The sequence below is a fragment of the Phascolarctos cinereus genome, unplaced genomic scaffold (genome assembly GCF_003287225.1).
Source record: "Phascolarctos cinereus isolate Bilbo 61053 unplaced genomic scaffold, phaCin_HiC Scaffold_726;HRSCAF=1367, whole genome shotgun sequence".
NCBI lineage: Eukaryota > Metazoa > Chordata > Mammalia > Diprotodontia > Phascolarctidae > Phascolarctos > Phascolarctos cinereus.
In genome coordinates this window covers 220454766-220470772 of record NW_027556098.1, presented here as the reverse complement: position 1 = coordinate 220470772, position 16007 = coordinate 220454766, and the positions used below count along the sequence as shown (strand labels likewise).

Here is a 16007-nt window from a genome sequence, read left to right as displayed (position 1 = left end):
AAAATTCTAATTAAAAAGGAAAATTCAGCTGCTTTCAAATTCATTTTAACAAGTATTTTCAGAATCTTCTAAAGGTTTTTTTTAGGGGGGGTGGGAATGAAGGGAGCTGCTTTGTTTTAGTCTTAGTTGGAAACTGGCAGAAATGACTTGAGCAGACTGTATATAAACTGAAAGGGTTAATGGAATTAGAGATCTGAAAGGGCCATTAAGAGGTCAACTAAGTCAGCCCTCTCCCTGCCTTCTCGTGGGATTTACTATTGCCACTACCCCACCACTGCTGCCATCCTTAGCACATGATATTGCACATTCGGACTCACAGCACTGCGTTTCTGGCTCACAGTCAAACCTCAGCTTTCTTTCTGTTGCTTATCCACTCGTTCCTGATTTAGTACATATGAATGTTTGCTTTGAGGCCTTGAACTAGGGCCTTTTGAACATGCTGTTTTTGACAGCCCATTTCCCTAATTTTTCCAGTTTACTTTACATTCTATTCCTATCTTTTGTGATATGAACAAGTCTGCCCAGTTTGTCCTTGCTGCTGCCAACCTAATGAACATGCTCTCAGGGCTCCAAGTCACTGATAAAATTACTCAACAATAATGGCACCCAATGGGTGTTTTAGTGACCTAAACCTTTGCTGTCCTACTTTTGTGTCTCGCTAATAATTAAAGTAAATGACATTTAGGAAGAGCCAATCCAGAATAGAGGATAAAGAATCAGTCTTGGCAGCAGGGTTTTACTGGTGTTAAGGTTTTGCTTCTGACTATGTATTAGCTGTGCCAGGGGCAAGTTAGTTCATCTTTCCATGCCCCAAGCGATTTGCTAAATTAAATGGTTAATTTGTAAAGGGACCTTCCCATTGGATTAAGTCATAGGTTGAAGTAACAATAAAAAATACTGACCTTTATATACTCAGACAAGCTCACAGCTACCTGATGGTGCAGAATAAATGAATGGGGGGGGGAGAAGGAGCATTTATTAAGTGCCATGTAGAAAGCATTGTGCACAATTTCTGGTTTTTGTCTTTGTACCCTCAGCACTTAGCATAGTGCCTTACTGGTAGTAGACCTTTAATATATATATTTTTAATTGAATTGAATATAGTGATTTAAAGTTTGCAAAATGCCTAACATGGGATTAATTCATTTGAGCCCCACAACAGTATCTGTGAGGTAGGTATCCCAGGGGTTGTTACCCCATTTTACAGATGAAGAAACAGAGGTTCAGCCTATGATCACACAGCTAGGGTATGAATCAGGATTTTAACCCAGGTGTTCCTTTAACTTCCAGGTCTTCAAGTGCAGAACTTGATCCACTATTCCTTGTTGCCTGTAAAGAAGTAATAAAAGCTTTTCCTTTTAGAGTTACTAGGTGGTGCAGTGGATAAAGCACCAGACCTGGAGTAAGGAAGACATCTTCCTGAGTTCAAATCTAGTCTCAGACACTTCCTACAACAACAACAACAGACACTTACTAGCTGTGTGACCCTGGGCAGGTCACTTAACTCTGTTTGCCTCAGTTTCCTCATCTATAAAAATAAGCTGGAGAGGGAAATGGCAAACCACTCTAGTTATCTTTGCCAAGAAAACCCCAAATGGGGTCATGAAGAGTTGGACATGACTGAAAACAACTAAAACAACAAACTTCCTTTAAAAACAACATAAAACCTGGAATTAACAAACTCTTTTCCATGCCATAGCTATTTTTTTAGCTGAACAATTGTTACTTTTCTCCTCCTCAAAGATATAATAAATAAACTTATATCTATATTCTATTTGAAATTAAAATGCCTAGATTGACATTTGATAATGACTTTCATATTCCTCTAGTCAAGCATAGAAAAATAAATGTCTGACCTTCAGAGAAATGAACTGTGTAAAAACGGCAAGCAAACATGGTCCAACTGCTCATGAAACGAAAAGACAGTTGCATAAGACATGCATTGTCCCCCAACCCCACTTTCCCCATGACTTGCTGCAAATCAGTGTGTACTTCAGAACCTCTTTCCCTCCAATTAAAATCATAAACAGACGAGCTTTTCACCAGCAAAGGACCAACGTGCCTCCTCCACAGATGGACAGAATCACATGTTGTATTCACAGCCAGACACGCCACCTGGGTACCCTATAAAAGCAATGAAAACCACTTCATTTAGTTTCCAATCTCTTTATGTCCAGAATTGTCTTCTTTTAGGAATGGATTTTCTTCACAGGAATGGAATTCTCGTGATTCAACATTTGCAGAAGGACTATCAGGCTTACCATGATTTTCTTAATTTCATGTCCAGTGTGGGAGATCCTCGTAATATATTTTCGGTTTATTTCCCACTATGGTTTCAGCTTAATCAGACAGTTGGAACTAAGATGATATGGGTAGCTGTCATTGGGGAATGGTTCAACCTTATATTTAAATGGTAAGGCTCCTTTTATTTTTTTTTTCTTTTCCCTCTAACATCCATTATTCTGTAACTTTAGTTCAGCTTAAAGGTTTCAGAATATATGCAATAGTCTTAGACTGGGGAAGCAGTCTTAGTCACATGGGAAGAACAGAACTTACAAGTGAATGGACTTTCACAGTTAACAGCTACTTCCCTAAACCCACTGATTGATTTTATGACAAAATCGAAAGGACCCTTGCCTGAAGTGCAGGTGGATGGCTTCAAAAAGATTGATTCTTCAGAATAATTTATACTTCTACTGTATAACCAGCCAATAAAGGAAGGGCCTCACAGTCAGGAAGACAAATATTTGCTGTGTGATCCTGGGCAAGTTCCTTAACTTCTTAATGCCTCAGAAATCCTTTTAAGACTGTAAGTTGCAGAGCAGATGATGATCTACATTGGCAGGAGAAGTTTCCTCACTGGGAATTTCCTGTGCTAATGAAATCATACGGCCAGCCTCTCCAAAAGAAAAATAACCACCTCAAGATGACAGAGTGCTTAAGTAAGGAAACCGAACTCATTGTATGGTTAATATTGCAAGTGGTGATGAAAACTAAAATGACTGGCCTTTGTCAGTATGGTAGGAGATGTGCTAGAACCCAAGATTCCTTCAAAAGCTCTGTACTTCTGCTTGCTCGTCTATCTCTTTCTTTGGGGCATTTTGTTTGAGAAAGAAAATTTTACCCTAAGGAAATGAAAGTTGTGTGTATGGTACATATGTATTTACTAATTTTTTTAATGTAGGATTTTATTTGGTCATCGCCCTTATTGGTGGGTCCAAGAAACTCAGATCTATACAAATCACTCAAGTCCATGGCTTGAACAATTTCCCACAACATGTGAAACTGGTCCAGGTAAGATATTTTTAGTAGTTCCAAAATAATGACATGATTCCAATTACCTGGTTTAGAATCCTGATCCTGTCACTGAGTCACAGTGAGAACTTGGTTAGGTCTCTCCACCATTGTATACCAGTTTCCTCATCTGAAAAATGAGGAGGTTAGATTAGAAGAGCCGTACTAGCTATTAATAATCTGTAAATCTGTGAATAATGAGTTCACACACATTACAGTTTATAAAGTACCATCCTCACAACAACCCAATATGGTATCTAGTGCAATTATTACCCCCCTTTTGCAGATGAAAAAACTTGGAGACTTGGAGAAGGTGACTTACTCAAGGTGACATGGTAAGAGGCAAAATTTGAACTTGAGTCCACAATTTTGGATTCAAAGACCAGTGTTTTTTTCCCTTTTACTAACAGCTAGTAACACATTGGATAATAAGTGGAATGATCATCTAACAAATTATTATGGGGCTATAGTAGGGAGTTTAGCATAATAACTGGCTCATTGTAGATGCTTAATTAATTCTTGTTGAATTAAATTGAATAAAGAAAATAATCTGAGTAAGAATTCTTAATATTCCAATGTGAGTCATAAAGATATTCTGGTGCAGAAAGACAATTTTTTTTTATGACTAACCAACCTCTTGCATTAACTGCAAAAAATGAAATATGATAATACTGTCCAAATAATTTTGTCATTTGAGCATTTACTCAGCAACACAGCAGTGGACTGTATCCTTTAACAACAGCTGACATTCATTCCCAGAACTACAGTGCAATTCTAGAAATGTCGATGTGCATACTGTTGAACAATTTTCAAAGGCATTATAGGTCTTCTGAGAATATCATTAATGGGTAGAGAATGGACTGTCATACACAGTATTCCTATAGGAATGATAAGGGCTTCCTGGTATTCCCATTAGCAGGATAGAGTATGTCTGACCTCAGAATACTTTTTGTTTAAATTTCTCATCTTTCTTCTCATGCACAAGCAGTGCACAGATAGTCTTTTCTATAAGAGCTTACCATAATCGGAATATAAACACTTTAGCCTGAATGTTGAGTTTCTGTCTACAAGAATGATGCTTTTTGTTTGTTTGTTTGGAAAGTCAAAAGAGAAAATAGTGTTACATTATTTTTAAGTTATAGAATTATGTTATGATGTCATTTATTTGCCACAAGATATATATGTGTTGTGTGTGTGTGTGTGTGTGTGTGTGTGAGAGAGAGAGAGAGAGAGAGAGAGAGAGAGAGAGAGAGAGAGAGAGAGAGAGAGGGAGGGAGAGAGAGGGAGAGAGAGAGAGAGGGAGAGAGAGAGAAAGAGTTTGTGTGTATAATGTTGCACAAAGTTAATGCTATTGGATACACTAGACTAGAATAGAACAGACTGGAATAGAGAGGTATGGTGGAAAATGAGATGGTCTTAAAGTCAGAAAGTCCTGGGTTCAAGTTCCACTTCTGACCTCTACTGACTGTCAATCTGGGCAAATCATTAGACCACTGCTTCAGGAAGCTTTCCAAGATTATAAGCTGAAGAACACTTCAATCAGCATTGATAGAAGGAGATTCCTTACTGGGACTTTCCCATACCATGAAATCACAAATCTGGATCCAGTCCCCTCCTACCAAAAAAAAAAAAAGAGAGAGAAATGGGAATTTATGTTTCTAATTGACTTCCTGGTTTTAAGGTCAATTAATTACCTCTTTGGCCTAGCTGATACAAACACTATGATGACGATTCTTGATGGAGGAGAATTGAAATATTTCAGTTTTAAACAACTAGCTAGTAAACAACTTAAACATGGATTATGCTTTTTTTTCAAATTCACGTGTAAGTTGTTTGGCACATGTACAAATCATGATTTGGTTGCCTGATTTTGGTATGATCGCTAGCAGTCTGACTTCTGCATCCTGGGAGCAAAAACTTTTGTGCTACGGAGCAGAGACAGTAGAGGATCATTTTCTTCAGGCCAGTCCTAGGTCAAACTCGGGGGGAAAACGGTAGGGTTTGCCTTTGGTACTTTCAACCCACCTTTTCTTTACCTCTCTCCCTCTCAAAAGTTCTTAGACTGTGTGTGTGTGTGTGTGTGTGTGTGTGTGTGTGTGTGTGTGTGTATGTGCCATGGATCCCTTTAGTAATCAGGAGAAGCCTATGGACTCCTAAGAATATTTTTAAATTCATAAAATAAAATACATAGGATTATAAATAAAACCAATTCTATTGAAATAGAGTTATCAAAATTAAAACCAAACAAACAAACGGACCCAGGTTAAGAAAACCTGTATTAGTGTACCTTTTCTAGATCTTCAGTTATCTCAGATTGTCATCATTCTTTCATATAGACCAGTAACTTTCCTCAAAATGGCCTGTGCTACAGAATTACCTGCTTCTCTGTCTCCCTTTCTACACAGTCAAATTCTTTCTTTGTAACTGCTTCTCTCAGCTCAGTGTTAGCAAGAGAATAAGTTGATTGGACTAATCTAGTGAATAGATCATAGATTTTCCCTAACACTGCCAGAGAGAGACAGAGCAAGAGAGAGAGAGAGAAAGAGACAGACAGAGGGGGGAGACAGAGAGACATAGAGACAGTGAGAGACAGAGACAGAAAGAGAGGGAGGGAGAGAGACAGAGACAGACAGAGAGAGAGAGAGGGAGAAGGAGGAAGAGAGTGAAAAACAGAGAGAGACAGAGAGGGAGGGGGAGAGAGAGAAAAACAGAGAGAGACAGAGAGAGGGAGGGGGAGAGAGAGAAAGAGAGACAGAGAGATACACACAGAAAGGAAGAGAGACAGAGAGAGGAGGGAAGGAGAGAGGGAGAGAGAGAGGAGGAGAGAGACAGAGACAGAGACAGACAGAGAGAGGGAGGGAGGGAGACCGAGACAGACAGAGACAGACAGAGACAGAGAGAGGGCAAGAGGGAGGGAGAGAGAAAAAGAGAGACACAGAGACAGACAGAGACAGAGAGACAGACAGAGAGACAGAGAGATAGAGAGAGAGAGACAGAGAGGCACACAGAAAGAGATAGAGACAGAGAGAGAGAGAGGGAGAGAGACAGAGAGAGAGAGACAGAGAGAGAAAGAGAGAGAGGAAGGAAGGGAGATCAGAGAGAGAGGAGAGAGAGAGAGAGATTGCTTGGCAGTACAAATTAATCTCTAATGGGTGGGATTTCAGGCAATGTGATGAAGCAAAAAGAAAATATTTAGACACTTGGAAAGGAGCGATATTTAGGATCAGGAAAGCCCCAGCACAGAGAACCTGAAATAGGCATCTTTTCCCCAGGAAGAGGCTCCACTAAGTCCATCCCTTTTTCATGGTTTCTTTTGTTTTTTTCCTTTTGCACCTCCCAGTTCTCTAAAAGTAGCCAGGTGGCTACCATGGCAACAAAGCCAAGACTCTGCCCATATGGGGTCAGCAAGGGACAGCTGTTTGTGTGTACAGGTTGTCTGCTAGTGTCCATTACTATTCACCATCTGACCTGTTCATTGTAATGGAAATTGACCAGTCCCAGGCCTCCCAAGGGATGTGCTTTGATTTCTCTTTAATTGAAGTCAATGGAAAGATCACTTGAATGCAGTTGGCTATAGATGTAGGCTTTAGCCATTTTTGAAAATTCAGGCTTATCAGAACTGATTATTTTGAAAGTCAGGATGTTTCAAGAAAAAAAATACATGTTTTTTGAGTCTGAAGCAGTTTAGCTCAATTCCTACCCTCCCCCACTCCCCATTAGCCAATTTGGGAAGAGGTCACTTTGTCTCCAAAAAGTCACTTAGAGTACTGGGGCATTTTTCCTGAGTTAAATTTTCAGCCTCCTGTTCCAATGCTCATTCCCAAAACTTCTTATACCTTCATAACTTCTTAAATGCATCTGTTATTTATTGTTATAGGAAGTCCCTCAGGTCATGCCATGGGATCGTCTTGTGTCTGGTATGTAATGGTAACAGCTGCGCTGAGCTACACTGGGGGTCGAATAGATAAATCATCAGTGACTCTGCACAGGTCAGCTTTGGATTGGTTTCTGCAATATTTCATTTGAATTGGACATTATTGAATAAAGCACATTTGCTTTCATTTATCCCAGCACGATGTACTTGCAGTTGTTGAAATATATTTATTTATTCTGGCTCTTCAAACCCTGAACAGCAACATGAATGGAAGATTTATATTTTGAATTAAGATAACCCTCTAATTAGCTCATGGCCATTGTTTCAACAGAGTGTTGGAAATTTTCCATTGATAAATGTCCTGTTCTAGATGCCTTTTTGTTACCATAACATAATTATCATTTTTAGTGGCCTATAAATAACTCTTCTAAAAATATACAAGGTCTTATTTTGCATGCAAATTCTCTCTTTAAGAAAAACTGGAAGTTTGAAAATGACTTTCATACTCTCTGAAGGTATCTGTTTACATACAATTATGCCTGCTTCTTTTAATAGTTCATATTTTTTCCATTTAAATGGTTAATTTCTTGAGCTCAAAGAAGGTAGTCAGATACCATCTTTTAAACGTTTAGCAAGGTATTCAAAACAAAATTTGATTCATTTTGATGCCAATTAGTCTTAACCAGTGAATTTAAAGAATTTTAATTATTCCTAATATATAATCTGTCCAGAACGTAGATGTGAAATGTTCTCCAAGAAGTCCGCACATTACAGGGGACAACCTTCCCCTGGAGTCCTATTTGCTGGTGATCTCTTTATAGTATAATTAATAAAAAGGAAGCTTTTTCTATCTGACATAGATACATAGGGACCTGGAATTTAAATTTCTGACACTTTCCTATACTTCTTGGTTAGACAGGGCATCTTCTTTTCCTTTTTTCCCCCAAGTCCTTTAAATCCCAAGTTGGAGGAAATCATTCTCTAATCTTTATAATACTTATTATAGCCTCCCTGGGATGGTTTATTCACTTAATCTTTTAGCTGCATTAGCTAGTTCTGAAAATTGCTAATAATTTAAATTCATTTAATCTTTTTAGCAGCATATTGTTACAATAATTTTATTGATTAATGAAAAATTTTCCAGGTCCCAGCTGATGACACACTCTTTGGAATAATACTGGATATTAGCACAGGTCTTGGCACATAGTAGGTGCTTAATAAATGGTTGTTGAGTTAATCTGAGTATCTCCCCAAAGTTTCCAGTAACGACATCTGACCTGTTCGAGGGTATCCACATAGCAGTTAATGCTTAAGGTATTCATAATTTAATTAGTGCAAAAACATCAAGAAAGGTGTTACAATGAATGTGAATAATAATTTACATTTGCAAAATATCATTCAAGTGAGGTTTCAGTTGAAACTAAGTGTTTTGTCTGTCGAATCTCTTTGAACAAATATGACTAAACCTAAGAATATTTTTTCTTTTGACCAGCTTTTCTTGATGTACTTTTCAATGCTTCGAATTTAAGTCTTACATATCACACCCACTAATTCCTTTCCCTTTCCCAAATCACAGGTAATCATAGATGACATTTTATATAGTTCTTTAGCGTTTTCACATGCTGTCTCATTTGATCCTCATTTTACGAATAGAAACGGAAGCTCGAACAGTTCAAGTGACTTAGCCCAAGGCCACATAGAAAAAAGATTACTCATTTATTAAACACCTACTATATGTTAGGCACTTTACATGTATTATCTTATTTGATCCTTATAGTAACCCTGGGAATTGGTGCCATTATGATTCTCATTTTACTAAGGAAACTGAGACAGAGGTTAAGTGACTTTCCCAGGGCTCCACAGCAAATAAGTGTGTGAGGCCAGATTTGAATTGAGGGTCTTCCTGACTCGAGGCCCTAGCAACTGTGCCACGTGGCCAATCATTGTTAGTAACTGACATTGCCAGACCTTACCTCAGTTCTTCTGTCTCTAGCTATAGTACTAGTTGTACCAGATAGCATGCTTTCCTCCTTCCTTTCTTCCTTCTTTTAAAAGTCTCATCAATACCTAGTCTTTGCCCTTTCTAGAAGAAACTTGTGACCTGAGGGCCATATAAAAACCATTCTAAAACACCAGTAATATTCCGGAAGTCACTTTTGGAGTTATTTTAAAGAAGGGACTGCCTTTTTCCAGAATTATAATTTAAAAAGGGAAGTTTTGAGCATCATTGCCTTTCATCACAATTGTAGCTTCAGGTTTCCTCGGCCCTTTCCCCTACATCTCAAAAATAAAAATATTAGGTCACAGATTCTATTGAATCTAACCCATTTAAACCTTTTTTCATAAAGGAACTAGAAATTGTAGTAAACCTATCTGGTTTATATCAATTATTAATCTAAATACTATCACAAACTAACTTAACAGCAAACAAAAATAGGAATGACTGTTGTTTAGTTGTTCAGGCATGTCATGACCCAATGGGCCCTAGCATAGCAAGCCCTTCTAATCTTCACTATCCCTTGAAGTCCGTTCAAGTTCACGTTCACTGACTAGTTCTTGATTATTCAGAGTAAAAGTGAATGTCCCAGACTGTGTGGTTCCCATGCACCCCCCTCCCCAATCAATAAATACTGTTATAATGTCTAAATTGTCTTTAATTGATAGCATTTATTAAATTTCAGGAATTAGAAGAAACAAGGTGGCGCAGTGGATGGAGCACTGGACCTTTAATCAGGAAAAACTGAGTTCAAATCCAGCCTTACATACTCACTAGCTATGTTACTCAGCCAGTCACTTAACTTCTATCTGCCTCGGTTTCTTTATCTATAAAACAGGTCTACCTACTAGGATTGTTGTGAATCTAAAGTGAGATAACATTTATAGAGCACTTTGCAAACATTGAAACACTATATAAATGCTAGCTATGATAATATAATAATAATAATAATAATAATAATAATAATAATAATAATATAAACATGAATGGAAGATTTTCAAAACCTACATAGCACACGGAAATAGGGCTCTAAATAAAATAATATAAAACCACTTTCAATTTTATGTTTCATGTGTGTACTTGTCTCTCCACCACAGACTTACCTGGTCATTTCTTTGGAGTGTTTTTTGGTTGATTCAAATCAGCGTCTGCATCTCCAGAGTATTCATAGCGACACATTTTCCTCATCAAGTTGTTCTTGGTGTAATTGGTGGTAAATATGATCTCTTTTCTTTAGTTTTATCATTCGAAAGTTTTAGCCTCATCCCTTGGCCATATGTTGCCAGATTCTCACTGGGATTAAAAGGGGAATGGATTGAGGTTTGTGTTGCCTTCTCTAGGCCTCTGTAGCTGTGTGCACATAGCACAATAGCGTAGGACCTGAAGAAGTAAAAAATGCCTTTCTGATTTTCTGACTTATATAGTTGTATAAGCCATCACTTTATCTGGGGTTTTTAATGTTTGGGCCCAGGGTGGAGTTAAGTATGGCCAACTGAAATGCCATTCTGTGATGGAGCCATCTGTGCACAGTCATCACTGGCTGATGGGCTTCACTGAGCAGCTCCCCATTATTTCAGAAAATGCTGTTTGTCATGACTGGATTTTTTATGTAGTTCCAAAGAGCTAAGGATAATGTTCTGTGTCCTTCAAGTGCCCAGTAATTTAATGACATATATTATTTGAAATGAAATTTATCTTTGCTGTGAAATGTTGGAAAGCCTTGGTGTCAGGAAGACTTGGGATCGAATCCTGCCTCTGACACATGCTATGGGCAAGTAACTCACCTCTCCACATCCTGTACAATGCTCTAAGACTACGAGTAACAGATGTGGTGCCACTCTGTATCAAGGGAAGCAGTGTGACAGAGTAGATAGAATGCCAGACTGAGGCTTAGGAAAACCTGGGTTTGAATTCAGTCTCTCACACTCCCTAGATCGAGTGCAGTACTTGCCAAAAAGACCTGGGCTGAACCCTCCCTCTGATACTTGCAAAGACTGTGTCTATGTAACCATGGGTAAATCAGTTAATCTGTCTCAGCTTTGATTTGCCCATATGTAAAATAAGGATAATGATAGATATAGCATTTACCTCACAGGATTGTTGTGAAGCTCAAATGAGGTAATACACATGAAGTACTTTGCAAACTTTAAAGCGTTAGGTAAACATCAGCAGCTAGGTGGTGTAGTGGGTAGAGCGCTGGACTTGGAACCAGAAAGACTCATCATCCTGAGTTCAAATCCAGTCTTAGAGACTTACTTGCTAGGTGACCCTGGGCAACCCTATTTGCTTCAGTTTCCTTATCCGTAAAATGAGCTGGAGAAAGAAATGGCAAAACCGCTCCAGTATCTTCACCAAGAAAACCCCAAATGGGGTCATGGAGAATCAGGCACAATTAAAAAATGACTTAATGACAAATATCAGCAGTTATTAGTATCATCATCATTGGAGAGTTTCCACATTAGAGGTTTCCTAAAGTGATAAAACCACAGATATAGACCCCTCCCCCCCAAAAAATTATTTTTCAGCACTAGTTAAATGCTCTGCTTACAGTGAGAGGCTTGTTGACTGTGAATGAATGAAAGATCCATGTTAACATTGGTGGTTCAAGTCCCAGAAAGGCAAACATATTGTTGGGTTGAGAAATTGTGACAACTATTACTTAGAAAAATAGGTTTGGGAATAATTAGTACATATACTCAAAGGCCATAAATCATAGATTAGTAGACTATTCGAACTGGAAAGGACCTAAAAAATCAACTGGTTCAACCCCCTCACTTTTGCAGATGAGGAAACTGATGCACTGAATGATATGTCCTGGCCGAGTTCCCAGACCTAGTGAGTGATTGGAGGAGCCACTTCTTTCTTAAAGGTGGTCATGGAATGCACAGAGTGTTAGACCAGGAAGGATCTTAGTGAGCATCTAGTCCAACCCTATCTTGTACAAGTATGGGAACTGGGGCCCAGAAAGGCTGAGCAACTCTCTCAGAGTCACAAAGCTTATACTTAGCCCTGCTTGTCCAATTCAAATTTATTCAAAAAGTATTTATTAGTGCCTAGCATGCACAAGGTACCGGCTTGTTGTTTAGTCATTTCAGTTGTGTGTGGTTCTTTGTGACCTCATTTGGGGTTTTCTTGGCCAAGATACTAGAGTGGTTTGCCATGTCCTTCTCCAGCTCATTTTACAGATGAGGAAACTGAGGCAAACAGGGTTAAATGACTTACCCAGGGTCACACAGTTAGCATCTGAGGCAGGATTTGAATTCGTGAACATGAGTCTTCCTGATTCCAGGCCTGGTGCTCTATCCACTGTACCACCTAGCTGCCCTACTGTGTTAGGTGATGGGGATCCAAAAGCAAAGAAGTGAAAAATTGTCTCCGTCCTTAGGGAGTTTACATTTTACCATACGTGTACAGCAGGCTTTTTGGTTCTAAATCTAGTAGTGTTCTTTTCACAAGGCCGTCCTGTTTCTCTTAGAATATGATTTCTGGTAAGGACCTTGTATCCCCAGTACTTAGTATAGTGCTTGGCACACAGTAGGTACTTAATAAATATTTATTGACTGGCAAGAAAGTAAACTCACTTATAGTTTTTGTGTCTGATTTGTAGGCATGCTTGTGGCAGAAGCATTTGAACATACACCCGGAATCCAAACAGCAAGTCTGAGAACATATATCAAGACCAATCTGTTTCTGTTTCTTTTTGCCCTTGGCTTTTACCTAGTTCTCAAACTTCTTGATATTGATCTTCTGTGGTCTGTCCCCAAAGCCAAGAAATGGTGTGCCAATCCAGACTGGATCCACATTGACACAACTCCATTTGCTGGCCTGGTGAGAAACCTGGGAGTTCTCTTTGGATTGGGTTTTGCAATCAACTCTGAAATGTTCTTTCTGAGCTGTCGAGGAAAGGATAGTTATAAGCTGAGTTTCAAATTGCTTTGCATGATGACTTCACTGACCCTCCTGCAGCTGTACAACTTTGTTAAGATCCCAACCCATGCTGAGTATTTGTTTTACGTGTTATCTTTCTGTAAAAGTGCATCCATTCCACTGGCTGTGGTTGCTGTGATTCCTTACTGCATACATGTATTAATGAGGCCAAGGGAAAAGAAGATTGATTAGATATACTGGGGTAAGGGGGAAGAGTTATGTCCCTTCTCACAGGACAAATTCCCTTGACCCTCCAGTAGAATCACAGTTATAGACTTGAGTGATCAACTGTCTAGTCTTATTTTACAGATGAGGAAACCAAGGCCTAAAGAGGTTAAGTCAAGGTCATATAGCTAGTCAGAGGCAAAGCCAGGGCTAGAAGCCAGGTGTCCCAACTCCTAGTCTGAGGATCTACTCATGACTCCATGTTTTGGTGCCTTTTGTTCTTTCAAAATGGAGGGGAATACTTCAATACTTTCCTTTGAAGACATTTTGACAGTACTTAAATCAATTACATCTTAAGTGAACTTAAAGTGTTGAATCCGGATTGATCTATACATTGGCATTATTCTGAACAGGTTAATCACCCTGCAAGACACTTATATAATACACCAACACATATGCAAACATTTTTGGGGAAAGGAAAAGCATGATGGGTAGGTGTCTCAGTTTGCATCTCTTTTCAATGGTACATGTCATGGTTCTGCAGAGTGGTAGACACTTTCACAATAAATATGAAATAAATATGAAATTATTAAATATGAATATACTAAATATGAAATCAACTTTTACTCTTTTGGAAAGTGTTACAAAAAAAGGCTTCCTCTTTCCTTAGGTTGTTGAAGTCCTTTATCATAGAATTATTACCTACAAGCCCTTGGGAGCTGGATAGAAATTCAGTATTACTTCTTATCTCATTCTAACAAAAAACAAGTGAATTGTCTTCTTCAAGGTTTCATCCCAGCTCAGTGGAACCAATGATAATCCTAGCTCTTAGCTGCATTAATCTTTGTTTATTCTGCACAATGATCAAAATCTAAATACTTTAAAACCGATCATTATAGATATTGTTGTATGTTCTCCTGAGAATATCCCAATATGGTTTGGGTTGCTTTTTTTTTTTAATGGACCCAGACAGTCAATACTTCTGAACGCTGAGATGATTAACTATTTTGTCTCCATCCAGTTCATCCTGTTCAGAGTTACCTCTGATGTATAAAAATGCCACATGCTGCTCATTTTAATGACCTAATTAATGAATTCTTTAAAATAATGACATATTAAATTAATCATAAATATTTTTAATGGTAGCATTTTGGATAGATGTTATGTTATTTAAAAAAAATCACTGTGGAATATTGAAGATGACAAGTTAAGGTTACTGCTAGCTCTCCTGCAAGTGTATTTCATATGCCAATGCCTTTCAAGGACCCATTTAATATTTCACTTTTCAAAGATAGCAAAGTCTGGGTGGCTAACAACCAAAGCAAGATGCTAGAGGTAAGGAAAAGGGCCTCTGAAAAAGGGATTGTAGATTTCCATCTGAAAGGGCACTTAGAAATCATATCTGTATATGGATATGGATATATATACATGTATATACATATATGTATATATGTGTATGAACATGCACATGTATGTGTATGTATATATGTGTGTGTATATATATACATATATGTACACACACATACACACACACACACACACACACACATATATATGTGTATATATATATATATGTATGTATTCCAACTTACTCATTTTTCAAATAAGGAAACTAAGGCCCAGAGAGAACTGACTTCCTCAGGGTCACACAAGTAGTAAGTGGAAGAGACAGGATCCTAGCACAGATCCTCAAATTTCAAGTCCAGCATGATTCTTTTTGTACCATGACGTTTTTGTTTTGGGGTCATTTTCTGTAGAAATTGTCTAAGAAGTCCAATTGCTGTGGTGATTGCTAGCTAGCTTGCTAGCTGTCTCTCTCTCAGTGCTGTATATATGTGAAGTCATTTTCAACCATTTAATATACGGAAAGATCACCTTTGGCATCCAATCCTGTAGAGGTAATTTACATTTAGGACTGTGCCTGAGTAAAGGAAGCTTGGGTAGTTAATGGTACTTTTTTAGCATTTAATTTGTAGCCTGAAGAGTTCCTAAATGAAGTCAGAGATAAACTGAGTCACCAGGTTCAGAAGAGGTGCTGATCTTCTCTGCATCTGCAGCCACAGGGTCAGCCCTGGTCACTCATAAGTTCTTCTCCCAGTTTCTTTCACCTTGAATGCTATTTTTCAGGACGAACAACATTAAAGAGGCCATAACTGATAGCTTACTTTCTACATCAAGTTACAGGATCACAGGGTCACGTAGTCTCACTGACGTAGACCTAGAAGGAACTTCAGAATCCTTTTTGTTCAGTCCTCTTATTTTATAGCCCGAGGAGGTTAAGAGACTCACTTCTACAAGGTTACACAGGTAATAAATGTCAGAGGTGGGAGATCCTCTGTCTCCAGAGTTAATACTCTGCCCCTATATGATGTGGCTGTCTATTGAATCCTTAACAGCTCCATCTCCTGGCCACAGCTTTAGTCCCCCAGATGGTTGTCACTGTTTGATACAGTTGGTACTGCCTGGAGTGACTCAGATCATGACAAACTTTCTCTGCTACTGAAACTGACTAGGCACCTGAGTAACTGCTCTTTACAGCCCTGGAGAAAACTTCTGTTTTCAAGGATGATGGAAAAGACTCAGCTCATTCCAATTTAGCTGTCAGAGGTAAGCTGAATTTAGCTAACTTGCCTTACCTCTAACTTAAATATAAATATTCAAAATGTACCTCTATTCAGACAAAGAATGTCAAAGTGATAAGCCTTCAGGAGAAGAAAACCTAAGCAAGTTACATGAGAATCTATCCAATTA

The 16007-nt window shown here is 38.5% G+C and overlaps 1 protein-coding gene across 1 annotated transcript; it reads left to right on the top strand.

Moving 5' to 3' along the window:
• Window positions 1-2195: 2195 nt before the first annotated feature.
• On the top strand, window positions 2196-13283 carry G6PC2 (glucose-6-phosphatase catalytic subunit 2). The gene is made up of 5 exons (XM_020990825.1): window positions 2196-2413; window positions 3185-3294; window positions 7172-7283; window positions 10262-10377; window positions 12772-13283. The coding sequence occupies exons 1-5, from the start codon at window positions 2196-2198 to the stop codon at window positions 13281-13283; spliced, it is 1068 nt and encodes a 355-aa protein (XP_020846484.1).
• The last annotated feature ends 2724 nt before the right edge of the window (window positions 13284-16007 follow it).